We start from the raw sequence: 27217 nt of genomic DNA on the forward strand, positions 1-27217 counted from the left end.
AACTTAGAGAGTGGGGTCTCCTTCTCCTTCGCTTGAAGAAGAGAAAGCCCCCTTCCATACCCATCCTGTTTGAAACTCTGGACATTCTGAATCACAGAATTGTAGAGCTGGATGGGACCTCCAGAGGCCACGTAGTCCAACCCCCTGCAGTGCAGGAATGTCAAAGTTTACCTTCTCAATCGGATATTTGAGCTCTGTCCATTGACAACGTCATCTTTACAGTCTCGAGCATTAACGCGCTAGACCAGTCTTTGCCCACCAGGAGTTTGGGACTACAACGACCGTCGTCCTCAGCCATCCCCTCTGCGCTGGCAGGGGCTGATGGACATTGTAGTACATAACACCTGAAGGGCGCCTGGTTGGCAAATGGATGCCCTAGTTCTGAAGCCGGTTTCATTTTGCACTCGCGCACGGTCCCTTTCGCAACGCGGCTCACACGAATCTTTGCTGAGATTTCCTTGGCGTTCTGCATCGTCCGGTTCCCGTCATCACTGCCAGTTTCTATCTTTGGGAAAAACGGGTCTTTTTCGGTATCAGTCCTCTCTCACTCAAACAACAACGCAAGGGCTCCCGAGAACCATTCAAGTGTTACACATTTATTACAAAATAAAAATAATAATAAAAACGGCGATCCTCTGCCCTTCCCTGCCTCCCCGCGAGTGACAGGAGTGTCTGTGCGAATCCTGCTGCATAGTTGTCCTGTATTTAATAACAACAACACAAAGAGGAACGCCGAGGTGTCCTGTGTGACACTGGTGTTTGCCCATTGCGGCCATATCCTTACTGGTTTTAACGTGGGTGGGTGTGTTGTCACGTGTGTGTGTGTGTGTGTGTGTATCTGCAGATATATATATATACACAATATATATCCCAACATGTAGATACTGTTTGAGAGAGTCAGGTCAGTAGGGATATTCTCTTTGCGTGGGGCGGGGGGGACCGTGTTAAAAAATATTTCCAATTTGCTTTCCTGTCTTTTCTTAATGATAGTTGATTCATTCTGGGTTTTTTGGGAGGGGGGCTGGCTGCCTCCTTTTCCTCCCCTGAATAGATGTGAAGGGGCAAAAACGAGGATTCTCTTTTCCTAATAAATTTCATATGCAGATCTCTGGAGTCTCTGGTCCTTATTTATTCAATGCATTCACGTCTTGCCCCTTTTTCCAAGGAGCTCAAGTTACTGTGCATGGGCCTCCCATTCTCCTAATTGAATCCCTACAACTCTGCGAGTGTGATGGCCTGGGATTCGGACTCGGATGCTGAACCTGAGGGATCCCAGCCTGCACAGGACTCCCCGCCTCCAGAACCAGCTGAGCCGGGGCTGGGGCATGAGCCTGAAGGGTCCTCACCTGTGCTGGATCCTCAGGTGCAGGCACCAGCTGAGTCTGCTCTGGCTCCTGAGGTGATGGAGGACCCATTGCCTGCAGGTGCTCCACTCTCAGCCCCGTCAGGGGAAGCTGAGGTTGCCTCTGGGTCCGGTAACCCTCCAGCCTCTCCTGAGCTGCAGAGGCGGAGGGAACTAAGTTCCCGCAGGAGGAACACTCACCTCCAGGCCAGAAGAGGCGAGTCACCAGAGGATCGGGGCCGCACTGTGCCTCGGGGCAGATAAAAGCCGACCAGCCCCAGTCCCAAGTTGCGGGAGCAACATTGTTGGTTGCTAGTTGCTGCCTGAGCTCCTGACCTGCCCTGGCTCCCTGCTTGCAAGCCTGTTCCTGACTTCACCCAACTCCCTGCCCTGCACCCTGATTCAGCTTCTATGGACTGCCTCCACATTGCGCCTTTGACCACGGACTGGACTTGGACCTCGCCTCTCGCGTAACCCACGGGACCAGTACAGTGAGGTAGGTTTGAATGTCCCCTCAGAAGCACAAGCCGAGAAACAAACTGATATGAGTTTTAAACTCTGCCCACAATATAGTAAATATTTGGGAATCAACATCACAAAATCATGGGCAGAATTATTTCAAGTTAACCTTTTACCCGTGCTGAAAAGTGTTAAGGGGGATTTTGAAAGATGGTCAAAAGATTTCTGTCCCTTGGGTGAGTTAGGCAGCGTCAGTCAAAATGATATTACCAAAAAAATATTTTCATTCCAAACTGTACCCATATGTATTTCAGCAAAGACCCTCAAGAAAAGGCAAAAAAAGGAAAAAAAAGGGAAAAGATTGTGAGCTTCATTCATCAGGGGAAGAGATCTAGACTGCAATTAACTGTGTTGTATGAAGATTCCCAGAAGGATAGCATGTAGTGGTACTTCACCCCAATATGTTTCGTCCTCGCGTGGGACTTCTCGCTTCGTGCAACTCTGATTGTCCTCTAGCAGCTTAACAGGTCCCTTGCTCACCAACCCAAAGTCCTTCATGAGTTGATCCAGCCAGGCAACCTCTCTGCACGCTTCTGTAGCTGCAACATACTCTGCTTCTGTGGAAGACAATGCGACACAGTTCCGTTTATAGCTACCCCATGAAACAGGTCCATCCCCAAACATAGACACGTATCCACCTTCAGGCAGGTAGCTGTGTTGCTCTGACGCAGTCGAAATATATATAAGAAATTTAAAATATGTCCAGTAGCACCATAGAGACCAACTAAGTTTGTTCTCGGTATAAGCTATGGGTAGGCAAACTAAGGCCCGGGGGCCGGATCTGGTCCATTCGCCTTCTAAATCTGGCCCACAGACTGTCCGGGAAGCAGCGTGTTTTTATATGAGTAGAATGTGTACTTTTATTTAAAATGCATCTCTGGGCTATTTGTGGGGCATAAGAATTCATTCATCCCACCCCCCAAAAATATATAGTCTGGTCCCCCACATAGTCTGAGGGACAGTGGACCGGCCCACGGCTGAAAAAGGTATAAGCTTTTGTGTGTATCTGAAGAAGTCTGCATGCACACGAAAGCTTATACCAGGGGTCAGGAAACGTTTTTAGCAGGGGGCCGGTCCCTTGTGGGGGCCAGACTATATTTTGGGGAAAGAAAAAGAAAAGAACGAATTGCTATGCCCCACAAATAACCCAGAGATGCATTTTAAATAAAAGCACACATTCTACTCATGTAAAAACACGCTGATTCCCGGACAGTCTGTGGGCCAGATTTAGAAGGCGAATGGACCAGATCCGGCCCCCGGGCCTTAGTTTGCCTACCCATGGCTTATACCAAGAACAAACTTAGTCTCTAAGGTGCTACTTGACAATTTTTTTTATTTTTTCATCTATTTCGACATATCCACCTGTCGTACAAAACATCCCCTAACATGTCCACTGTAGGAATGTTGTACTTGACTGCTATAGGTTATACACCCCACAGTACGTACAGGGCGGGGCTTGACACTGATTGGCAGCTGTCGGCTGTCAGAGGGTTGGGGCTTGAGGGATGGGGCAGGAGTTTGGGCTAATGGGCAGGCAGGCCTCCCAAGAGGCTCGCAGCCCAAGTGGCCGGCGGCGGCTTCAGGGGGAGGTCCCTGGGACCAGAGGCGGGGCTTGTGGGGGGTTGATTGGCGGCGGAGGGTTCGGAATCGGAACCGAGTGACAGTTGGAGATCTGGGGAGGGGCCCGTTGCCGGGAGACGCCCGAGGGGGGCAAAAGCCACTGGAGGCCGGGAATGTGGCCCCCTTTGCCTTGCCCAGGGCAGGGCATGTCGGTCCCGGGGGTGCTGCGCCTGCTTCTTCTCCTCCTTGGCCCAGGTGGGTAAAAAGTGGGGGGGGGTTCAAGGGGGAGACCCTCCCCTCCCCTGTCTCTGTGGGTCCCAGCAGATGTGGCCTCCAGGGGTCCATACATGCTCAGGTCCCTGAATCCAGTTTGTTTGTTTATTTGTCCCCTGCCCTACGCATTGCATTTATTTACGCCACCTTTTCCTCCCCAAGGAACTCAACATTTAATCCCCACATCAACCCTGCTAGGTAGGCTAGGCAGATAGGCCTAGATAGGATCCCCCTTAATAAATGGGTCGACAATATGCTGATACTTGCAGCTTCTGTCTTTAATGTCTGGCATTTTATTATTATTATTTATATTTTGCTGGAAGCCGCCCAGAGTGGCTGGGGAAACAAAGCCAGATGGGTGGGGTATAAACAATATAATTTATTATTATTATTAATAATAATAATAATAATAATAATAATAATAATTAGACTGCTCACAGGGGTAGACTTTGTTTGGATAAATGTGACAATATTTGGAATGAGTTTATACAAAATGTAGTAGGCTATTAATGTTTACATTAAGGTTACCAGACGTCCCCAGATTTACAAATCAGTCCCCATACAAAATCCATTGAAGTTGGAAAGTGTCCATGGATTAATTGAAAAAAATCTGGTAACCTTAATTTACATGTGTATTAGGATAATAATATCAGATTTATAAAATAATGCATGGATTAGGGTATTTTTCATATATATTCATATATATATTTCTACATATTTTTGTTCCATTTTATCTTTCTTCTCTTCTCTTTGTATCACTTTATTTCTTTAAAATTGAACCATTTTCAATAAAATATTAATACCCCCCCCCAAAAAAGGCTAGGTTGAGAGGCAGTCGCTGGCCCCCAACGTCACACCCAGAGAGCTTCATGACGGCCAAGTGGGAAGATTTGAACCCTGGTCTTTCAGGTCCTAGCCCAACACTTCTAACCACCACACCACTGCTAGCTTGTGTTGGCTCTGGAGCAGATAAAATAACAAACCCAAGAGTGTCTCTGAGCACCTACAGAGCGCTATATAATTAAGAAATAGGGATGAACTGGTCCAGAGCTCCTGGCCAATCGGGAAAGGCGTTCGGAGCAATTTTCAGCATCATCTGCCCTGCCTCTCTGGCTCCAAAGGCAGTGTGCTTATGACAAGTCTCTGAGAACACTTTTCGCCCTTTGAAAAACTGCTTTTCTTCCCAGGACTGATGGAAGCCTCTAAATACCTTTACTCCGAAGTGGTGATCCCACAAACGCTCGATCCGAAATCTGGCTTCTCCACTAAGGTAATTTTGCTGATACGCCACCTGCCTGAACTCATCGATCAATAGCTTACCTGACCTCGTAATACCCCAGGGGTGACTGACTGCTTTTTCGGGCGGTGCGTAGTTAATCTGCGGAACTCCTTGCCACTGGAGACAGGGGTGGCCACCGACTTAGATGGCTTTAAAAGGGGATTAGGCAAATTCGGGGCTATCGAAGGTGACTAGCCACTATGGCCATGCTCTGCCTCCGCACTTTGAGGCCGTGATGATTCTGAGGTGAAAAGTAGGAGTAGCAGGTGTGATTTGGGGGGAGCCATGCTCTTTGCGAGACAGGGATGAGGTAGGGTACCAGCAGAGTTGTGAACATTCAGCCCAAGCCCCTGTATTGGGAGAATGGCTCCATCCCTTGCGGGCAGGGCCAGATTGAGGTCTGATGAGGCCCTAAGCTACTGAAGGTAATGGGGCCCTTTATATGTCCAGCTGTCCTTTGTCAACAACAAATGGTCGCTGTTTTTTGTGTTGAATATATGTTGTTGTTGTTGTTTAGTCGTTTAGTTGTGTCCGACTCTTCATGACCCCCTGGACTAGAGCACGCCAGGCACTCCTGTCTTCCACTGCCTCCCGCAGTTTGGTCAAACTCATGCTGGTAGCTTCAAGAACACTATCCAACCATCTCGTCCTCCATCATCCCCTTCTCCTTGGGCCCTCCATCTTTCCCAACAGGGGGTCTTCTCTTCTCATGAGGTGGCCAAAGTACAGTGGTGCCTCGCAAGACGAAATTAATTTGTTCCGCAAGTTTTTTCTTCTTGCAAGTTTTTCGTCTTGCGAAGCACGGTTTCCCATAGGAATGCATTGAAAATCAATTAATGTGTTCCTATGGAGACCGCTTGCCAGGCTGGCGGTGCGGAGAAGGGCTTTTCTCCCCACCGCAAGCCTTCAGGACAGGTACGGGAACAGAGGGGAAGGCATGCAGCGCTTCTCCTCTGTTCCCGGGGCTTGCGGTGGGAGGAGGGTTTTTCCTCCCCACCGCCAACATTCAGAACAGCATTCTGAATGTTGGCGGTGGGAAGGAAAACCCTCCTCCCACCGCAAGTCTTCAGGACAGCCATCCGAAGGCTGGCGCGGGGAGAAGGTCTCTCCGCCCCACCGCCAGCCTTCGGAGGAGCCTTCCGAAGGCTGGCGCGGGGAGAAGGTCTCTCCGCCCCACCGCCAGCCTTCAGAGCAGCCTTCCAAAGGCTGGCGGCGGGAGGAGGTCTCTCCGCCCCACCGCCAGCCTTCGGAGCAGCCTTCTGAAGGCTGGCGGCGGGAGGAGGTCTCTACGCCCCACCGCCAGCCTTCGGAGGAGGTCCGAGGACAGTGGGGAAGACGCGCTGCGCTTCCCCGCTGTCCTGGAGATTTCCCTATGGGCTTTCGTCTTGCGAAGGAAGCCCATAGGGAAATTCCTCTTGCGAAGCGCATCGAAAAACGGAAAACCCTTTCGTCTAGCGGGTTTTTCGTCTTGCGAGGCGTTCGTCTTGCGGGGCACCACTGTATTGGAGCCTCGGACTTCCGGGTTAGCGCCATCGGCAATGGCGGAATTCCTCTGATCAAGAGGAACCCGCTCCGCGAAAATCGGGTCTTGCCGCCGCCGCGAAGGCGGAGACCCTTTAAAAATCCCAGGCGGAGGAAGCCTGGGAACGTGGGATTCGGCTGACACCAGGAGCGCCCCCCCTACTCGCAAGGAAACCCCTTTTTCGGGGATCCGAAGCGAAGTGGGGTGAGTGGCACGGTGTTTTGAATCGACTGCTATTTTTACGGAGGGAAGCCGCACAGCCGTTGCCGGAGAGCGCTGACTTTTTCCTGTGGACAATTGGACTCTAAACAAGTACCCGTGAGTAGAACAGAAAATTGGATTAAGAAACATTTTAATTTGGCACTGAAGCGGGAAGGTTCTAAACAGGAAGTCCGCCTTCTGCTTTTGTAAATAGACTGAAGCAAAAATTGTGCAAGCTAAAGTCAGGAAAGTCGTATATAAAGGTTTAAAATTCCTCCAGTTTTAACCACCAAAACCCCTCTTGGAAGCAGGAGTAAAGAGGGGGAATTCTGATTGTTCAAGCCTGCAGGAGAGAGAGTAAAGAAAGATAAATTTCCACCGTCTCAAACCTGGGAACAGGGTGTCAGAGACAGAGATTTTTGGGGAAGTTCATTGACTGTGAATGGAACGCCTTTTGACAGATAGTTAAAGAAGAGAAACAAATTGATTCCAATGTTGCCTTTTGCATTTAAAAGAAACAAAGAATTTGCAAAATGAAAGTAATTCTCTTTTGTTGGACCTGCTTTCAAAAGATGGATACAAATAGAAATTGTCTCCTCTAGAGGGAGCTTGTTAAATTGTTGCTGGAGTCGATCTGGGGATTTCACAGCTGTGGAGATTAAGATCGTGGGACCAGACTTTGACCTTGAATAAAAATGTGTTTGGAAGAGGTATTGGGGCTTGCTTTTTGCAAGACAAGCGCTTTGTTGGAGCAGATGCATGAGAAGATGGATTTGATGACTGTTGCAGTCAAAAATTTTGGACAAACAGTGAATATTTATACAGAAACCATTCAGGAGCCAACGCAGGAACCTGTTTTGACAGGGCAAGTGCAAATGCAGAAGATAATGGAGGAGGTTGCTGTTGAACCTCAAGTAACACAAATGGAGAGACCCGAGGTCCTGCAGGAGCATAAGCCGCTGTCCTTGAAGACTGAATTTGGAGTGGACCAGGGGGGGTCTGGAGATGTGGGGGCCCTTAATTTTGGAGGGACTTTGAAACATGCTTTAAAATATTTTCTGGACTACACAGCCGACTGTGGGGAATGGAACTGTGGGGAATGGGCTGATCTGTTGAGGAGAGACGGAGTTATTTTTGAGTTAGAGTATCCCCGAGACCTACTCCTCAACGAGAGAGAAAAGAAATTAAGAAAGAGATCAACAAAAGACAAGGTAAAGTGCAGGTACAAACAAGAAGATCTGCAGAAGGGACATGGAAAAGACTTAAGAGCCTCGGACATAAGATTACCAGGTTGATGGACTAGATGGAATGGACAGTAAGGACTGACATAACCCGAGACCAGGAAGAAGAGACGTTGGAGGAAGATTGGAAGAAAATGTTTTAAAAAATTATTTTGGGAATTAGTGCAAAATTAATGAGCATTAGGGAAAATGTTGGAATGAAAATATTTGGCTTTAGTAGAAATGATATAAGGAATTATGTACAAATAAATATTAAGTTTTAAGCTTTAAGGTATTTTATGGTAAGATAAGGTTAAAATAAATTAAGGTAAATTGAATGACAGAATATAGTGAAAGATGGAAAGGATTTGCTGAGTTAATTAATAGGTTAGACTGTTAAGACAAATTACTCAATAAAAATTGAGAAAGATGGAAAGAATTTGCTGAAACAAATAATTAAACTAGAATACAAAAAGGGAGGTGTGAGGAGGTCGATGAAACAGGTAAATGAAAGATAAAGATATGGAATATTGGATGTGTGTGTGTTTTATTATTATTATTATTATTGCTGTATTGATTTTTATGTTCTTTTTTGTTTTTTCCCTTTTTTGATGTATTGTTATGTATGTTTTGATAAATTTTTTGTTGTTTCCTTTTTTTTCTTTTTTCTGTAATTTTTGAAACTTCTAATAAATATCATTTAAAAAACAACAACAAAGTATTGGAGCCTCAGCTTCACGATCTGTCCTTCCAGTGAGCACTCAGGGCTGATTTCCTTCAGAATGGATCGGTTTGATCTTCTTGCAGTCCATGGGACTCTCAAGAGTCTCCTCCAGCACCATAATTCAAAAGCATCCATTCTTCGGCGATCAACCTTCTTTATGGTCCAGCTCTCACTTCCATACATCACTACTGGGAAAACCATAGCTTTAACTATACGGACCTTTGTTGGCAAGGTGATGTGTTGGATATATATGCTAGATGGTAATTTATGGACCTGATGGGTATCTAAAGCCATTTGCACAGGTTGCCATGCAACCAGTCCATGCAGAATGTAGGCACCCTATATACAGAAATGAGCAAACCAGTGATATTTTGGGGAGCAGGCTAGCAGGCGGGGCCCATGACTTACATCACAGGAGCCTACACAACACAAAACACTGTTGCTGTATGTAGGTTTTATTTTATTTGTTTTTTATCTTATATTTTGGAAATGTACATCCAGTTGCTTTTTCCTTTAAATTTTTTTGGGGCCCCCAAGAGAGTGGGGCCCTAAGCTATAGCTTGTTTAGCTTATACGTAAATCCGGCACTGCCCCCACCATGACCCTGCCCTGCCCTCCAGACTGCAGTTCCAGGCAGCAGCAGAGGACAAAGCCAGAAGGAGGCTTTTATTTTATTTTATTTTTTTCTGAGGATGGTGATCTAAATAGCATTCGATATTCTGTACTGGGCCGACCAACCAACGCCCTGCTTCTAGATGCTAAGGCTTTGTCAGTTGTTAAAAGCAGCAGTTCTAAATATGGACTCTAGGGGGCAATATCACACAATGCCCAGATGGGGGAGGACAGCAATAAATAACATCCCCAATATCTGCAATAAAAACCCCTTAAAGAAAGAAAGAAAAACCTCAATCCAAAATGAAGAACAGTTTTTGAGTGTGTATTACTGCTTTTTTAAGACTAAGAGAGGGAACTAAAGAATAGTAACAATTCTATTATGAAAGTATACAGAAATGACTAATTGTAGACGTAATTTGTATATATATATATATTTCATTTGTATCCTTTAGAGAGAAGTGTCTTATGTAATTAGAATTGAAGGATCTGACAGAACTATTCACCTTCGACAGAAGTAAGTGGTTGCTTTTTTCATAGCAAAATGTCAATAGGAACATTCTGTTGGATTGACAAGCAGAAGTGGCCAATAATCAGAAATCGTTTGCTGAGTCTAGACGCAGCATTTTGCAAGTACACCCTGCGTTTCTAATGCAAGCTTTCTATTTGCAGATTCTTTATATTTCGAAATATGCCTGTTTACTCCTTTAATACAGAAGGAAAACGTCAAGTGCAGAACCCATATATCCAGGTTCATTTTATTCATATTTTTAGAAGGGCAAAGTTGACATTAAACATGGATTATTTTAATATATATAGAGTGAGATTTAATATCTGGAGTCTGGGGCCCAAGTTGATGCCACTGGCCCTCACCTTTCTCAGTGGCTCATTCATTATGTTCTTCCGGAAAAAGGGTGATCTCCCTTTTGACTTGCGCCATTTCAACCTTGTGCGATTGGAATTGTGCAAATTAAATGCATGCAAAGTTTTCCCGGCATGGAGAGAGCTTTTAAGCTCTCTGTCCTGCTCACTGGGCAAGGCCCTCTCAGCGTTTTGGCTCTGGGAGCCTGGGAACGGCCCCTCAAAATCTCTGGCGAGATCTCGCAAAAGCAGCCCAGAGCCCGTGCAGTGCGCTGGTTCCAGAAGGGTGAGAATGCTTGTGCAGGTTCAATGCGCTTATATGCACCATCTGTGTAAGATGTAACCTCTGTGTAAGATGGGATCATAATGTAGTTCACAGTCATTTCAGGTAGCCCCTCTCCGATGAAAATAGAGACCTCCTATTCTATTATTGTTACAGTGGTACGTCAGGATGCGAACAGGATCCGTTCCGGAGCCCCGTTTGCATCCTGAATGGAATGTAAGACACGACGGTGCGTCTGTGTGTGCGCAGGTTGCGTTTTGCCGCCTATGCGCGCGTGTGTGACGTCATTTTGAGCGTCTGCGCATGCACGAGCGGTGAAACCCAGAAGTAATGCGCTCTGTTACTTCCAGGCTGCTGTGGAGCGCAACCCAAAAGCGCTCAACCTGAAGCACATTCAACCCGAGGTATGGCTGTATTATTATTATTATTAGATATGATTTATACCCCGTCGATCTGACTGGATTGCCCCAGCTATTCTGGGCAGCTTTCAACCTATATTAAAACATAATAAAACATTAAACATTAAGAAAAACCTTCCCTATGCAGGGCTGCCTTCAGATGTCTTCTAGAGGTCATAGAGTTACTTATCTCCTTGGCTCGGGGGTCATATAACTCCAACCCTCCCCCCAACATTTTGATGAAAATAAGGACGTCCTGAGGAAAAGCGGGAGATTCTGGGATCAAATCAGAAATTGGGATGGCTTCTGTAAATCCAGGACTGTCCCTGTTTTCCAGGAGGGTCTGGTCTTGCCCTCGGTTTGTCTTGGGCGGTATTTAAGCACAGATGCCCAAATCAAGTGAGGGGATGGCATGTACATGTGGCATTTGTGGGGCTTTTAAGCCTCTTGCTGACACCATCCTGCAATCGTAGCCCCAGTTGGATAATGGTCCGTACTCCTGAGTATCTGCTTGAAAGCTGAGAAGGGAAAGAGGACAGCGATCCATTGTGTCGCCTCCTGCTTTCAAACAATATTGCCAGAGATCAGTGTGAGGAGTTTGTGAATACAGCAGCTCCCTGCTCCTCACTGTTGCTCTTGGAGCAGGAGCAAGTGTCTTTGTAACCGTCTAATGAACACGAAATCAAAAAAGAATCCCGTCCCATCAGGTTCTTGCCATCTCTGCCCTCTGACTTCAACCATGCAGTTCAGTTCCTTCGCCATAAATTCCACCCGTTTCATTAATAAACGATCAGCTTGTAGGTTAGTTACGAACCACAATGTGTGTCGGTTAGCCAAGATTCCTGTCCTTGAGCCCTGAGCTCCACCTCTACCTCTCTTTCAAATCAGAACCGGTGAAGGCGGTAAAGGTCCTGTGTGAGTGTCTGGAGGCGGTTGGAGGATGGATGGCGGCTAACAGATTGAGGTTGAATCCTGACAAGACAAAAGTACTGTTTTTTGGGGACAGGCGGATGTAGAGGACTCCCTGGTCCTGAATGGGGTAACTGTGCCCCTGAAGGACCAGGTGTGCAGCCTGGGAGTCATTCTGGACTCACAGCTGTCCATGGAGGCGCAGGTCCATTCTGTGTCCAGGGTAGCTGTCTACCAGCTCCATCTGGTACACAGGCTGAGACCCTACCTGCCCGCAGACTGTCTCGCCAGAGTGGTGCATTCTCTAATTATCTCCTGCTTCGACTATTGCAATGTCCTCTATGTGGAACTGCCTTTGAAGGTGACCCGGAAACTACAACTAACCCAGAATGCGGCAGCTACACTGGTGACATGGAGCGGCCACCAAGACCACATAACACCAGTCTTGAAAGACTTACACTGGCTCCCAGTATGTTTCCGAGCACAATTCAAAGTGTTGGTGTTGACCTTTAAAGCCCTAAACGGCCTCGGTCCAGTATATCTGAAGGAGCGTCTCCACCCCCATTGTTCAGCCCAGACACTGAGGTCCAGCTCCAAGGGCCTTCTGGCGGTTCCCTCACTGAGAGAAGCGAAGTTACAGGGAACCAGGCAGAGGGCCTTCTCGGTGGTGGCACCTGCCCTGTGGAACGCCCTCCCACCAGATGTCAAAGAGAACAACAACTATCAGACTTTTAGAAGACATCTGAAGGCAGCCCTGTTTAGGGAAGCTTTTAATGTTTCATGCATTAATATATTTTAATATTTTGTTGGAAGCTGCCCAGAGTGGCTGGGGAAACCCAGCCAGATGGGCAGGGTATAAATGATAAATTATTATTATTATTATTATTATTATTATTATTATTATTATTATTTATTACTGAGTGGCTCCTTTGGGTAGAAGGAACCCTGGTCAATTCAGTTCTGTTCCGACCCGTTCCAAAGTGCTGTTTTTGAACCTTGCAGGTGGACTGCTATTACGGAGGATATGTGGAAGCCTTGCCAGACTCTAACGTCATCCTGTCTACCTGCCATGGGCTTTGGTAACGTCCATCTCTCCAAGGCGTTGAAAATATTGTTGCTGATGGGGGTGGGGGTTAGGATAAAGGAGGCATTAAGCAAATCTTCATGCCTGGGCCTGCAGGACCTGTAACCCAGCAGGCTGAATGCAGACCCTCATCAGATGCTCACAACTGTGTTTTTTCTTCAGTGCTCCCTAGGCAGGAAAAAAAACCAAGGGGTTAATCATGCTGCATAGGTTGCAAAACAGGACTGGTGAAATGCCTTTAGCACAGGAGGCCGCAAGATCTGACCTCTCTCTCTTGCACACACACACACAAACACACACACCTCCCGAGGGTTTGTGACCCATCAACCACCCTCACCTGGTTTAGCTGGCCCAGGGCCAGATTTAGGTTTGTTGAGGCCCTCAGCTACTGCAGGTAACGGGGCCCTTTATATTTCCAGCCGTCCTTTGTCAACAACAAACGGTCACTGCTTTTTGTGTTGAATACATGCTGTATGGTAATTTGTGGACTGTGTCCCACATGGACCTAATAGGTATCTAAAGCCATTTGCACATAACAAAATATGTATTTTATCAAAGTAATTGTTGAACTGAAATACAAATAAGAAGCATATTAATAGTGAAATAATTATTAAGCTCTAACTTAAAATGATTTTTTATTCATCACAAACTTAATAATGCAAACACATTGGCATTTGGCAATAACAAAAGTTTCTTTAGAAACACAATTTACAGACACTCATAATCTAGTCTCTAGAAACTTGCTATAACACGACATAATAATAGGTGTAAATATATGATGCAAACTACTAATAATGATAAATAACAGAATGTAGGCACCCTATATATAGAAAGGAGCAAACCAGGGATATTTGAGGGAGCAGGCTAGCAGGCGGGGCCCATGACTTACATCACAGGAGCCTACACAACACAAAACACTGTTGTTGTATGTAGGTTTTATGTTATTTGTTTTTTATCTTATATTCTGGAAATGTGCATTCAGTTTATCCCCCCTTTAAATGTTTTGGGGGGGCCCTCAAGCAAGTGGGACCCTAATCTAGAGCTTGTTTAGCTTACACGTAAATCTGGCACTGAGCCGGCCAGTCAAAGCCGTTCCCATGATTGTGGCAGCTGTCTCATTCTGACGTGCAGGAGACGGAGGTGAGAGCTGACAGCAGGATGGGGATCAAAGGTGGACAAACTATTCCAGTGCCTGGAACCCTGGAATCTCAAACTGCTCAGAGTTTAGGGTGGCATGCAGCAATATTAATCCTTAGAGAGCAGATCAGTTTTAAGAATTGGTGGGTAGCTGAACTGGGAGTTTTCCTCCCCCCCCCCCTTCATTCTGTCCTCACTTCGCTGCTCAGTCACATCTTGTTGCTGGGACAGAATGCCCCTGGGAACGACCTAGTGTGGTTTCTGGATGAATACTTAGGGGGAAGATTCTTCCCACATTGCTGCTAATGGGCAGAGCATCTTTTGTCTCTCCAAGAATGTCCTTTGGAACTTGTTTTTGAGGTGGGAACCAAAACTTCCACATACAGTTTCCACCTGCCAACAAGCCTGTATCTTTTTTCTGTCTCACGTCTCATTTTATTGAATGTTGTTGTGCTTTTATGTAGACCGACCAGACTTTTATTATGTATCCCATTTTTATTCTTTATTACATTTCTTTCCTACCATTCCTCTGCGGAGCTCAAGGTCTCACAAAAGCTTCTCCCTTCTCCATTTTATCCATTGCATGAAGTACAATAATAATAAAATAAGCTGTTATTGTTATTATTATTATTATTATTATTATTATTATTATTATTATTGGATTCCTTGTACAGTCGTACCTTGGAAGTCGAACAGAATCCGTTCCGGAAGTCTGTTCGACTTCCAAAACATTCAAAAACCAAATCGTGGCTTCTGATTGGCTGCGGGAAGCCACAGAAGCCCCGTCGGACATTCTGGTTCCAAAAGAACATTCGCAAACTGGAACAATCACTTTTGGGTTTGCGGCATTCGGGAGCCAAAACATCTGAGTTCCAGGGCACTCAGGATCTAAGGTATGACTGTATAGCTTGCCAAACCGCCCCTAATGATCCTTTCGTTTTGGTTTTCAGGGGACATATACAGATTGGACAATTGCAGTATGAGATACATCCTTTTGAGGGTTCCTCTACGCACCAACACTTTCTCTACCGCATGGCCCCAGAGCAGCAGGAGCCATGCAGAGGGATCCCTGATCCCCAGAAGCAGCTGCCAAGGCATGAGATAGAATTTACTCCAGCCACAGTGTCCTCCGAGGAGAAGGTAAGCTTTCATCCACTAAACCTGAGGAGTCAGTGGAAACTCTATACCCCAGGGGTGGGGTGTGGTGGGGTGGGGGTCCATGTTCTAAGACAGGGTTTCCCAAACTTGAGCATCCAGCTGTTTTGGACTACAAATCCCATCACTGGTCCTGATAGCTAGGGATGATGGGAGTTGTAGTTTGGGAAACCCTGGTCTAAGAAGAAGAAGAAGAAGAGTTTGGATTTGATATCCCGCCTTTCACTCCCCTTCAGGAGTCTCAAAGCGGCTAACAATCTCCTTTCCCTTCCTCCCCCACAACAAACACTCTGTGATGTGAGTGAGGCTGAGAGACTTCAGAGAAGTGTGACTAGCCCAAGGTCACCCAGCAGCTGCATGTGGAGGAGCGGAGACACGAACCCGGTTCCCCAGATTACGAGACTACTGCTCTTAACCACTACACCACACTGGCTCTCTAAGCAGCCTCAGATACATGCAGTAACATTTATGCCTCTCTAACGAGAAGCCCAAACACCTGCCGTGTTAGGATACATCCTTTTCATATAATTTTCTTTCAACGTGTAACACGCTGTGAATTTTAAATCCTAATTCCATAACTTCTCCCATGCTGTAAGTTGTATATTACACCCAAAGTCTCTCACCCAGTGTATCATTACTCTTTCCTGATGGACTTGACTGGGGTGGACCCAACATTAGATCCATCAGATTTACCAGCTGCATCTTCCGCTTCCAGCCTGCGGAAGTGGTACAATGTCTGCAGCTCTACATTGCTTTGATCCCCCCCCCCCCCGCAAACCCTGAGCTGTGTGCATTTCATTTCAGACAGAGTTCCCTGGAGCTGATGCACCATCCAGATACCTAGAGTATTTTGCTGTTTGCGACAATTCCATCGTAAGTGGCGATAACCTGTATTTTCCATCTGTAAGAGTTATGCAAAAATTCAAAGAGTGTTGGTGCTGACCTTTAAAGCCCTAAACGGCCTCGGTCCAGTATATCTGAAGGAGCGTCTCCACCCCCATCGTTCTACCCAGACACTGAGGTCCAGCTCCGAGGGCCTTCTGGCGGTTCTCTCATTGCGAGAGGCAAAGCTACAGGGAACCAGGCAGAGGGCCTTCTCGGTGGTGGCACCCACCCTGTAGAACGCCCTCCCACCAGATGTCAAAGAGAACAACAACTACCAGACTTTTAGATGACATCTGAAGGCAGCCCTGTTTAGGGAAGCTTTTAATGTTTGAGGCATTACTGTGTTTTAATATTGTGCTGGAAGCCGCCCAGACTGGCTGGGGAAACCCAGCCAGATGGGCGTATATTATTATTATTATTATTATGCATGTCTGTCTGCCTGCTTAGCAGCTTTCTTGCAGTGCTTAAGTCCACTCAACATCATAGGCTTAAGAAAGAGGGATATCGACTTTCTGATTAGAGGACAAGCAATTCTTCTCACTGATTAGCGGATTGAAAAAGTTAATATAAGAAGAAGAAGAAGAGTTTGGATTTGATACCCCGCCTTTCACTCCCTTTAAGGAGTCTCAAAGCGGCTAACATTCTCCTTTCCCTTCCTCCCCCACAACAAACACTCTGTGGGGTGAGTGGGGCTGAGAGACTTCAAAGAAGTGTGACTGGCCCAAGGTCACCCAGCAGCTGCAGGTGGAGGAGCAGGGAAGCGAACCCGGTTCACCAGATTACGAGTCTATCGCTCTTAACCACCGCACCACACTGGCTGAAGAGAGCCTAATTACTTACCCTGACAGTGGAATTTTAACGAAAGACAGCACCTTCCCAGAATGCCCTGTGGTGTGGCACGTTTTGGCAGTCTTCAAAAGCATTTAAAGATGAAATGCAATAGAATGACCGCTCCCCACATCAAATGGGGGGGGGACACCTTTTGCGTGGTCGTGCGCAGTCCCCACGACCCCATGTGGCTCCTGGCAGTACAGCCTGGATTTGCGCCCCACCCCAGGCTGGACACCTTGAGGTAGCTGCCTACCTCTGCCAGTTACCCAATCCCAGCTGGGGAGGCGTTGCCAAGAGAGTTGGCCAGGTAAAGGGAGGGATCGCCCTGCCCACACAATAGTGGGCGTAAATTACCTGGGAGTTCTCTGTTGGCTTCAGAGCTTCTCCCACCCTTCCCTCCCTCCTTCAGTTAAGCCTTCTTTTGCAGGTTAACCTGTTCTCCACAGGTACATGGGCGCTGCTACGCTATGGTCACTGTTGAAGGGCCGGAAAGGGATTTTCCTGCATTGCCAGGTTTTGCCTTCCCCGTAGCAAAACGTCACAACTTTGGTGGTTTCAGGCCTTGGGCGGAATCCTTTATTCCAGGGGTGGCCAGCTCCCAAGAGACTGTGATCGACTCACAGAGTTAAAAACTGGCAGTGATCTACCCCCTTTTTTGGGTTTAGGTCAAGGTTATTGACCTTTTTTAAGGGCTGGGGAAAGCATGGCAAAAATGTTGAGCTTTTTTTTTAGGGGAGCCAAACTTGTTCAGCTTCTCTGGGGGGAGTCAGTGATCTACCAGTGATCTACCACAGACGTCCAGTGATCTACCAGTAGATCACGATCTACCTGTTGGACATGCCTGCTTTAGTCTATCTTCCCTAAATTGGGGGGCGGGGCGTGAAGCGGTGACCCACGCCTCCCCTGCGGTGTTGATCCCAGAGTTCCCCATTAAAGGGGTTGTTTTGAGGAGAGTCATTGGCCATAAGCCGAGAGGCTGTCATTGGTCTCCCCCATGTAGCGGCGAATTGGGGGATGGGCTCTCTGCTTGAACAGACTTTCTCCAGAGCCAGCCCAATCCCCACACATTCTGGACAGCCCTGATGTTTCCCAGATCCCCGGCCGAGGACTGGGAGGAATAAACGCCCAAAGGTCTCCCTACATCTGAAGTTTTAATAAAGTTGCGGCCAAAATTTTAATCCCGTAACACGTTGTCTTGAGTCATTATTCCACTCGGGTGTCACCCGGGATTGGAGGGGGGTCAAATGCAATAAAGAAAGATGTCAGCCCTAGCTTATAAAGAACTCTTTTATTTTAGTATCAGCAGAAAAAGAAAAACGTGACTCAGGTGATATTGATGGTGCTTCAGATTCTATCTGTCCTTCACAATGTAAGTATGTTTATTGGAAATTTCTAAATAGTGTTCTTTGTTTTGCGTGGGAGAGGAAAGAGGTGAAAAGAACAATCTTAACTTGAAGAACGGAGGACAAAGGGCACATCGCATGCAAAGGCATCATGAGACGCTCTGGTCTTTGGGGAAGAGTTTCCCTTTTGCAATGAGGGAGAAGGGGGATTTATGTGTTAGCTGGAGCGAAACTTTCTTGCCGCAATAGTCTAATGAAAAGGGTGATGAGCTGTGCATACTGCAGGTATTAATACTGTGCAGTTTGAAGCAACTGGAAGCATAAGAACTGGCTCCTTTTGGAAGAAATCATTGTCCTGGCCCATAAAAACATTATCCAAACTTTCACTTGCAGAACTTTCTTCATAACAGAATTAAAACATCAAATATACACCCGAAACATCCCTACGATGTATTATGCTGTCCAGCACAGGCTCAGCATCTTACAATAAAAGATAACTCCAGAAATCAAAATGTGTCTTTCTCCCTCATTCCAGCTTCTTGGAGAGCCATTATCGCATACTTCTGTTCTCTGTCACTTTCAGAGAAAAACTAACAATCACAATCCTTTCAAGAAGGCGAATTTGCAGCTCAATGCCTTTTTCAGCTGATTTAAGGTTACAACACTCACCTGTTAGCTAGCAGAAAACAACAGTTAATTATCAGCTCGGCAAGAGCTCAGAGTCTACAGTAGTTTTCTAACCACTGTGGAGCAAACCCAGTGTTAGCAATACACATTTAAGCATTTTCCATTTTAAACCTTCATTGATAAGGAAGCATTTCCCCATTTCTGTGTGAATTAAATCAAATCAAATGTCCCTGGTGTGACTTCATTAGGTTAGACTCCTGCCACACCTTTTGCATAATGGGTGAGAGTCGCTCCTAATGCACAGGGTAAGTAGAAGACAGCAGTTATTACTGCCTTGCAGGGGGTTGTACTAGATGACCCTTGGGGTCCCTACAATTCTATGAGTCTAAGATTTAACAAGTTGCCTTGCGTGTCTCAAGCCTTGACTTGATCCACCACTTTCCTGTAGCTTGGGGAATTTCTGTAGTCAAACTGCAACAAGACTGAGCTCTGCAGGGTAGCAGGTGGGAGAGACTCTGAACACATAAATTGATTGCTTTGGTGTGAACTGCCAGGGCATCAGGCATAGAAATGTATTTAATAATAATAACAATAAATAAATACAGTCATACCTCATGTTATGTTTGCTTCAGGTTGAGTGTTTTCAGGTTGCGTCCCGCGGCGACCCGGAAGTACCAGAAAGGGTTACTTCCGGGTTTCGCTGCTTGTGCATGCGCAGACATCATGCGCAGAAGCAGCGAATTGCAACCCGCGCACGCGCAGACGCGGGTTGCATTCTGCTCATGTTGCGAACGGGCCTCTGGAATGGATCCCGTTCGCAACCACTGTAAATAAATATTACTAATAATGAACAACTGATTGATGGTAATGTGTTCAAAGCACTTAACACATGCTTTGTCTTACAACAACCCTGTAAGGTAGATCATCATTATTATAACTGTGTGTGTCTGTCTATAGAACCATAGAATTGTAGAGCTGGAAGGGGACCCTGGGGGTTGGGTCACCTAGTCCCCATCTTTTGCGCCACACGGGTCTTGAACCCCATGACCCTGAGATTAAGAGTCTCACGCTATCTTATGCATGTGTCTATATATATATTATCAGTATGTTTTATAAGCACATACTGATTTCCTATTTTCTGTTTTCAGATATATGACGACATAGGTCTTCACGTTGTTTTGACAGGAATAGAGGTGTGGACAAGGCAAGATCTGGCAGGCAGCGATGCCGGTTTGCAAGCGTTTCACGACTACGTCACCTCTGAGCTTCGGACTCAAGTCCATTTCGACCATGCCGCTCTATTCACGTGAGACTCTTCCCCATTTCCGTTGCTGGGAGTGTTTGGTCACCCTGCTTTGCCTGCCTGCTGCTGAATAGAATAGAATAGAATTTATTATTTATATCCCGCCCATCTGGCTGGGTTTCCCCAGCCACTCTGGGCAGCTTCCAAAAAGGATTAAAAATATATCAAAATGTCACACATTAAAACTTCCCTGAACAGGGCTGCCTTCAGATGTCTTCTAAATGTCAGATAGTTGTTGTTGTCTTTAACATCTGATGGGAGGGTGTTCAACAGGGTGGGTGCCACCACCGAGAAGGCTCTCTGCCTGGTTCCCTGTAACTTGATTTCTCGCAATGAGGGAACTGCCAGAAGGCCCTTGGCGCTGGACCTCAGTGTCTGGGAAGAATGATGGGGGTGGAGACGCTCCTTCAGGTATACTAGACCGAGGCTGTTTAGGGCTTTAAAGGTCAACTCCAACACTTTGAGTTGTGCTCGGAAACATACTGGGAGCCAATGTATGTCTTTCAAGACTGGTGTTATGTGGTCTCGGCGGCCACTCCCAGTCATCAGTCTACCTGCCGCATTCTGGATTAATTGCAGTTTCCTGGTCCCTTTCAAAGGTAGAGCACATAGAGCACATTGCAGTAGTCCAAGCGAGAGATAACCAGAGCATGCACCACTCTGGCGAGACAGTCTGCGGGCAGGGAGGGTCTCATCCTGCATACCAGATGGAGCTGGGAGACAGCAGCCCTGGACACAGAATGGACCTGCGCCTCCATGGATAGCTGTGAGTCCAGAATGACTCCCAGGCTGCGCACCTGGTCCTTCAGGGGCACAGTTACTCCATTCAGGACCAGGGAGTCCCCCACAGCATGCCTCCTGTCCCCCAAGAAATATCAACAAATGTTATCTGTCCTTGCCCCTATAATTTAAGGATCCAGTTATGCCCTGAATTTCGACATCTTCTCTTTTCTAGGGCTGTGGGTCAACATAATTCCTTTGGAAACTCGTGGGAAGAACGTTTTTGTCTTCAGGATCATGTCTCAGTTTCTTCTGTCAGAGTAAGTGGTGTGGCACATTATTTGATGTGACCTTGCCAGTCCCTGGTCCCTTTAATTCACATGTTTTTATACACTAGCGTTAAGCTATGATGCATATTTATTTGTACCCCGCTTTTCAGCCAGAGCTCCCTCCCTCAGACTCCCTCCAGAGCAGTTAACGTGAAATCCAAACAAGACAGGCTTACGTTCTAATAAACAAAGAATGAAATTAATAAAAACACAATACACAGGGCGAAGGGGACAAGGAGGGAAGGGGGAAATTAAACTCAAAATTCCAGCACCAGTTTCTAGACAGTTGTTCCTATATTGACCAGCTGCTAACATAGGCTGCTTGGGGCTTCTCTGTACAGTGGAACCTCAGGTTAAGTACTTAATTCGTTCCGGAGGTCCGTACTTAACCTGAAACTGTTCTTAACCTGAAGCACCACTTTAGCTAATGGGGCCTCCCGCTGCTGCCGCGCCACCAGAGCACGATTTCTGTTCTCATCCTGAAGCAAAGTTCTTAACCCAAGGTACTATTTCTGGGTTAGCGGAGTCTGTAACCTGAAGCATATGTAACCTGAAGCATCTGTAACCCGAGGTACCACTGTATACTACTTTTTAAATTAATAGGTTTTCAGTGATGCTCCATAGTAGTCTGAAGTAATAATAACAACAACAACAACAACAACAACAACAACAACAACAACAACAACAACAACAACAAAAAGACCAACAGTACAAAATACCAGCTGAACAGAATGAAACCGTATGACCATTGGATACTGAAAAATCAGACCTTTGTTTTACGACTCAACATTTTATCTATTTCCTCCGATTTCTGTATACAAGTCACAACATGGTGATGGACTTCTTTGATTTTCCCTGTGATAACATTTATATCGAAAATGTAAGAAAAGCCCTGCTGGATCAGGCCAATGGCCCATCTAGTCCAGCATTCTGTTCTCACGAGGGTCAGCCAGATTTCTACCCATAAGTAGGACCCGAGTACAAGAACACTCTCTGCTTCCTGCGGCTGTTCTTCATACTGGCTGCCTTGCAGAACGTCCTGGGGAGAAGAAAGGGCTCAAGAGTTAACCCTGCATAAACCTGGAGCCGCTGTTTTGCCGCTTTATCGTGCAACCCAAAATGGGGTTTTTTTTTGCAAAAAGCTTTGGATAATCTACTCCCCCTGCGGAACCACAATTCGCAGGCAATCCTGTGCACTCCTGCATTCTCAAAAAGGTTTCCTTATTTTATTTTTTACTGAAGTTCCTCAAATGCTGCGCATTCTCAGAAAGGTTTCAGTCGCCTTTGGGCTCAATTCCCTGTCCTTCTTTTTCCTTCCCTGCATACAGACATCCTTGTCTTTAACAAATGACGGCGTATCAGCCGCCCATCAGCTGGGCCACGCAGTCTTTGGCTTTGTCCATGACGACCTTCCAGAGCTTAAAGGCAGAAGGTGTGACTGCACCTGCACCTCGGAGCATGGCCGCTGCGTCATGCATTCAGCCGTTGCGTAAGTAGGGGGTCAGTGCTCTTTCGACCGCTGTAGTTTTGACTCTGAAAATACAGCATCTTTGTTGGTTATATTCTTGGTCACTGCCCAAGTCAGCCTTGAAAAGCTGTTGGCGGACAAATGCCGACTCCCTTGGCCAGAAAGCAGAGACGAGCACCGCACTCTATAGCCAAATTAGACTGGACATAACTGTCCAGGGGTCCTTTAACTTGACCAGTCAACCCCCCTTCAGACATATTTATTTTGGGGGGGGAAGCATGACCCAATGATTTCAGTTGAACTGATTGGTAACTGGGACTGACCAATATGATCATATCACACCAGTCTGTTTCCAAAGCTGGTCTTAACCTTGAATGTTTTGGGTCCACATTCCCTGAAGGATTGTCCCATATATACCTGCTTGAGTCTCAAGATCACCTCCAGAGCCTCTTCTCCACCAGATGATGATAATAATAATAATAATAATAATAATAATAATAATAATAATAAATTTTATTTATACCATGCCCTCCCCAGGCAAGACAAGACTGGGCTCAGGGCGGCTAACACCAGGTGTTAAAATAATTGATTAAAGTACAACTTAAGAACAAGAGTGTTCCACCAGGCCGGAGCCAGTGTTGAAAAGACCCTGGCCCTGGTTGAGGCTAATTTGACTTCTTTAGGGCCCGGGACCTCTAGGGTGTTGCTATTTATGGACCTTAAGGTCCTCCACGGGGCATACCAAGAGAGGCGACCCCATAGGTACGAGGGTCCTAGGCCGTGATGAGGTGGGGCAGATGCCACAGGGAGAGATCCTTCTTGGTGGTGGCCCCCAGGTTGTGGAATTCCCTCCCCAACGAGGTATTTTCAGGAGCAGGCAAGTGTCCTTTTCATTTCCCTAGGCTTTAGTTATTTTTATGCCCTTTGCGCCATTCTTTTTCCGTTTCCTGTTTTATTGTCAGGCTCTTTTAATAATTTTGGATTTTATGGCTGCGTTCCATTTTACATGCTGCGGTTTTAACTTTCATTTGTCAAGCACCCAGGAAGCATTTTGTTTGTTAACGAGCAGCGTGGAAATAAAAAGTAAAATAAAAGGACTGCTGCTCTGCTAACAGTTTGTTGTCTTTTATTGCAGAGGGTGTCACCGATTTAGTAACTGCAGCAAAAATGCATATTACGAATTCCTAGCAAACCGGGGGAAATTTTGTTTGCTGAATCTGCCTAGGGACTCGTTTGAAAGCTACTCTGAGAATACATTTAACATAAAGATGTGCGGAAACGGAGTGGTGGAAGGCGAGGAAGAATGTGACTGTGGTAGGCCTGAGGTTAGAGCTTATGTGTGCAGGGGGTGTTATTAAATATATATGTTTTCTGCCTTGACGGGCATGGAGTTTCCTTGCTTTTTAATCTGCCCTAAGGTTCTTGCATCCTGTTTTGTTAGCAAATTAACAACTCCTTTCGTTAAAACATGAACTTAACTTTGCTTCCCAGGCACATTATCTCCAGTTTAATTCTCATTTTAAAATCCCAAATACTGGAATACATTCCAGGGGGAGCATATAGATTGAATGTGTCTTCTCTGGTTGAGAATCTCCTGGTGACTTGATGGCAGATTAGAACTTAGAATACATTTTGGCTACTGTTGATTTTAATCATTTTTGGAATATTAATGCTTCGTTTTATATTTTTGGCAAGGAGTTGTTGTTCATTTACAATCAAGCAGTATAATAAGTTTTGTAAAATGATCTCCACATCCACAAATCAGAATGAATGCCCACTAAACAGCAAACGTAGTAGAATCTCCCTACAAACTTTGTCCAAACCAACCGAGATGAATGCTCACAAGTATCTCCTGTTTTTCTGTTTCACAAACCAATGTACAGAATGATCAAGGTTTTATAAAATAAATATAGAGAGTGGTACCTTGGTTCTCAAACTTAATCCGTTCCGGAAGTCCATTCCAAAACCAAAGCGTTCCAAAACCAAGGCGCGCTTTCCTATAGAAAGTAATGCAAAACGGATTAATCCGTTCCAGGCTTTTAAAAACAACTCCTAAAACAGCAATTTAACATGAATTTTACTACCCAGCGAGACCACTGATCCATAAAATGAAAGCAATAATCAATGTACTGTACTATAAAATAAATAAGACAGTATTGTAGATGATAAAAATTAAAATTATTCCCCCCCCTTACTTGCACTGATGATATTCATGTTTTGTATGGGGGGGGGCTTTTATCCATTTCTGCAGTCACACTATCAGTCAGTCAGCTGAACTGGGTTCCACACAGTCACAAAAACAAATTAACCAAAAAAGCCTAAAAAACAAAAACGCAAAATAAATAGCAAAAACAAAAGCGCAAATTACAGTGGTACCTTGGTTCTCGAACTTAATCCATTCCGGGAGTCTGTTTGACTTCTGAAATGTTCGAAAACCAAGTCACGGCTTCCGATTGGTGCCGGCGCCCCGGAAACAATAGCCGAGAGCCGCATCGGATGCTCGGCTTCCAAAAAACATTCGAAAACCGGAAAACTGACTTCCAGGTTTTTGGCGTTTGGGAACCAAGGCATTTGAGTACCAAGGCGTTTGAGAACCAAGGTACCACTGTATTTAAAAACTGGCAGGATGAAAGAGTGGGTGAGACGGGAGACTCTGTAATTTTCTTTTTCTTTTCTTGGAAAAGGACCTAAAAGAACTGCGGGATGTTGCTTCGCTATCGGAAAGCAGAGTACAAGAACTGAAGAGGCTGGAGGTAAGTTGTGGCTAAAACCAACTGCCCTTTGTCTCTGTCATTCAAGAGCACTGCTCTGGCCCCAAGGAGCCTGCACAGATCCTGCAAAGTCTAATGTAGATCTTCCCGTTGTTGTATGGCGAGTGGCCCACTGGGAGTGAGGGTTGAGGGCAGCTGGAAGTTGAGCTGACACAACTAAAACGATCTAAAATGTATAAGAACATTTCAAGTAACTGCTGGAGATGTGGGGAAGTGGAAGGCTCAGTCCCACATACCGTATTTTTCGCTCCATAAGACGCACCTGACCATAAGATGCACCTAGTTTTTAGAGGAGGAAAACAAGGGGGGGGGGAATTCTGAACGAAACAGTGGATGTATGATTTTTGTGGCTCATGCTGCGGCCACAGACATGTGATCTGATGGTGAATTTGGGGTGACCCAATGCAAAAATCCTGAGGATCCATGTGGATCCGTGCTTTGTAACCACGTTTTTGCGCCATTGCGGCCCCACGCAACAGTGGGTGCGTGATTTTTTTGGTGCAGGCTGTAGCCATGGACATGCTATGTGATCTGATGGTGAATCTGGGGTGACCCAATGTAAAAATCCTGAGGATCAATGGGCTTTTATCTCCCCCCTCTCTGGCAGCCTCCGCTGGTGTCCCTTATCTCTCTTCCGATCCCACCGATCAGCTGTTTCCTTTCAACACTCCCTTCCCTCTTGTTTGCCTTAGTGTCTTTTCCTTAGCTGGAACAGTTTTTTGCTCCTCCTTTTCTTCTAATTTCTCTCCTTATTGCTTTAGTCTTCCTGTTTCCCCCCTTTGCAAGTTTGCTGTCTTTAGCTCTCCCCTCCCAGGCAGCCTCCTTTATTGCTATCATCCCTTATCTCTCTCCCCGATCGCTTTGTTTCAACACCCCCTTCCCTCTTTAAAAAAAAAAAAAAAGCATGATCTGCTTTAAACCCCTGGGCAATTTGGCTCCAGGGACCACGCATTCGCTCCATAAGACGCACAGACATTTCCCTTTTTAGGAAGAAAAAGGTGTGTCTTATGGAGTGGAAAATACGGTATGTGGTGGACCTGTAAGAAAAGAAACGAACTTTGGGATGTAATTTATAATGAGCTCAAAAAAACCCCGGACGCTTTCCTCCTGGGGATACTAGGCCCAGATATACCTAAAAACGCGAGAGAAATAGTCTTGTATCCCACGGTAGCTGCAAGAATATAATAATAATAATAATAATAATAATAATAATAATAATAATAATAATAATTTATTATTTATACCCTGCCCATCTGGCTGGGCCTCCCCAGCCACTCTGGGCGGCTTCCATAGAAACCAAAAATACAGTAAAATATCACACGTTAAAAACTTCCCTGAACAGGGCTGCCTTAAGATGTCTTCTGAATGTCAGGTAGTTGTTTATCGCTTTGACATCTGCTGGAAGGGTGTTCCACAGGGCGGGCGCCACTACCAAGAAGGCCCTCTGCCTGGTTCCCTGTAGCTTTGCTTCTCGCAATGAGGGAACCGCCAGAAGGCCCTCGGCGCTGGACCTCAGTGTCCGGGCAGAATGATGGGGGTGGAGACGCTCCTTCAGGTATACTGGACCGAGGCCGTTTAGGGCTTTAAAGGTCAGCACCAACACTTTGAATTGTGCTCGGAAACGTACTATTAATCGCTACATATTAATCGCTACAAGTTGGAAAGGAGAGCAAACATCGACAAAGCTGGAGTGGCAAAATAAACTGTTGGAATATGCCGAGTTGGCAAAATGGACGGAAAAACTGAGAGGTCACACTGACCAAACATTAGGAAATGGGACATGTACAAAAAATACCTTAGGGATTACTGTAATAACATGACGTCAGTGGCAGCCCTTGAATGACTTCTGTGGTATGATGGG

General features: G+C 45.9%; 1 protein-coding gene across 1 annotated transcript in view; it reads left to right on the plus strand.

The window, feature by feature from the left end:
* Positions 1-3515: 3515 nt before the first annotated feature.
* The window catches only part of LOC310760719 (disintegrin and metalloproteinase domain-containing protein 9-like), a 40327-nt gene continuing 16625 nt past the window's right edge, over positions 3516-27217 (plus strand). The window contains exons 1-13 of the mRNA XM_083609785.1: positions 3516-3676; positions 4882-4964; positions 9708-9769; positions 9925-10003; positions 12706-12782; positions 14875-15064; positions 15884-15952; positions 18093-18164; positions 19914-20071; positions 21024-21108; positions 22446-22606; positions 23721-23910; positions 25270-25338. Of these exons, the coding sequence (XP_083465911.1) occupies positions 3595-3676; positions 4882-4964; positions 9708-9769; positions 9925-10003; positions 12706-12782; positions 14875-15064; positions 15884-15952; positions 18093-18164; positions 19914-20071; positions 21024-21108; positions 22446-22606; positions 23721-23910; positions 25270-25338 (1377 nt within the window). The 5' untranslated portion in view covers positions 3516-3594. The remainder of the gene's footprint in view (positions 3677-4881; positions 4965-9707; positions 9770-9924; positions 10004-12705; positions 12783-14874; positions 15065-15883; positions 15953-18092; positions 18165-19913; positions 20072-21023; positions 21109-22445; positions 22607-23720; positions 23911-25269; positions 25339-27217) is intronic.

The sequence above is a fragment of the Podarcis filfolensis genome (assembly GCF_964270895.1).
Source record: "Podarcis filfolensis genome assembly, chromosome: 4".
NCBI lineage: Eukaryota > Metazoa > Chordata > Lepidosauria > Squamata > Lacertidae > Podarcis > Podarcis filfolensis.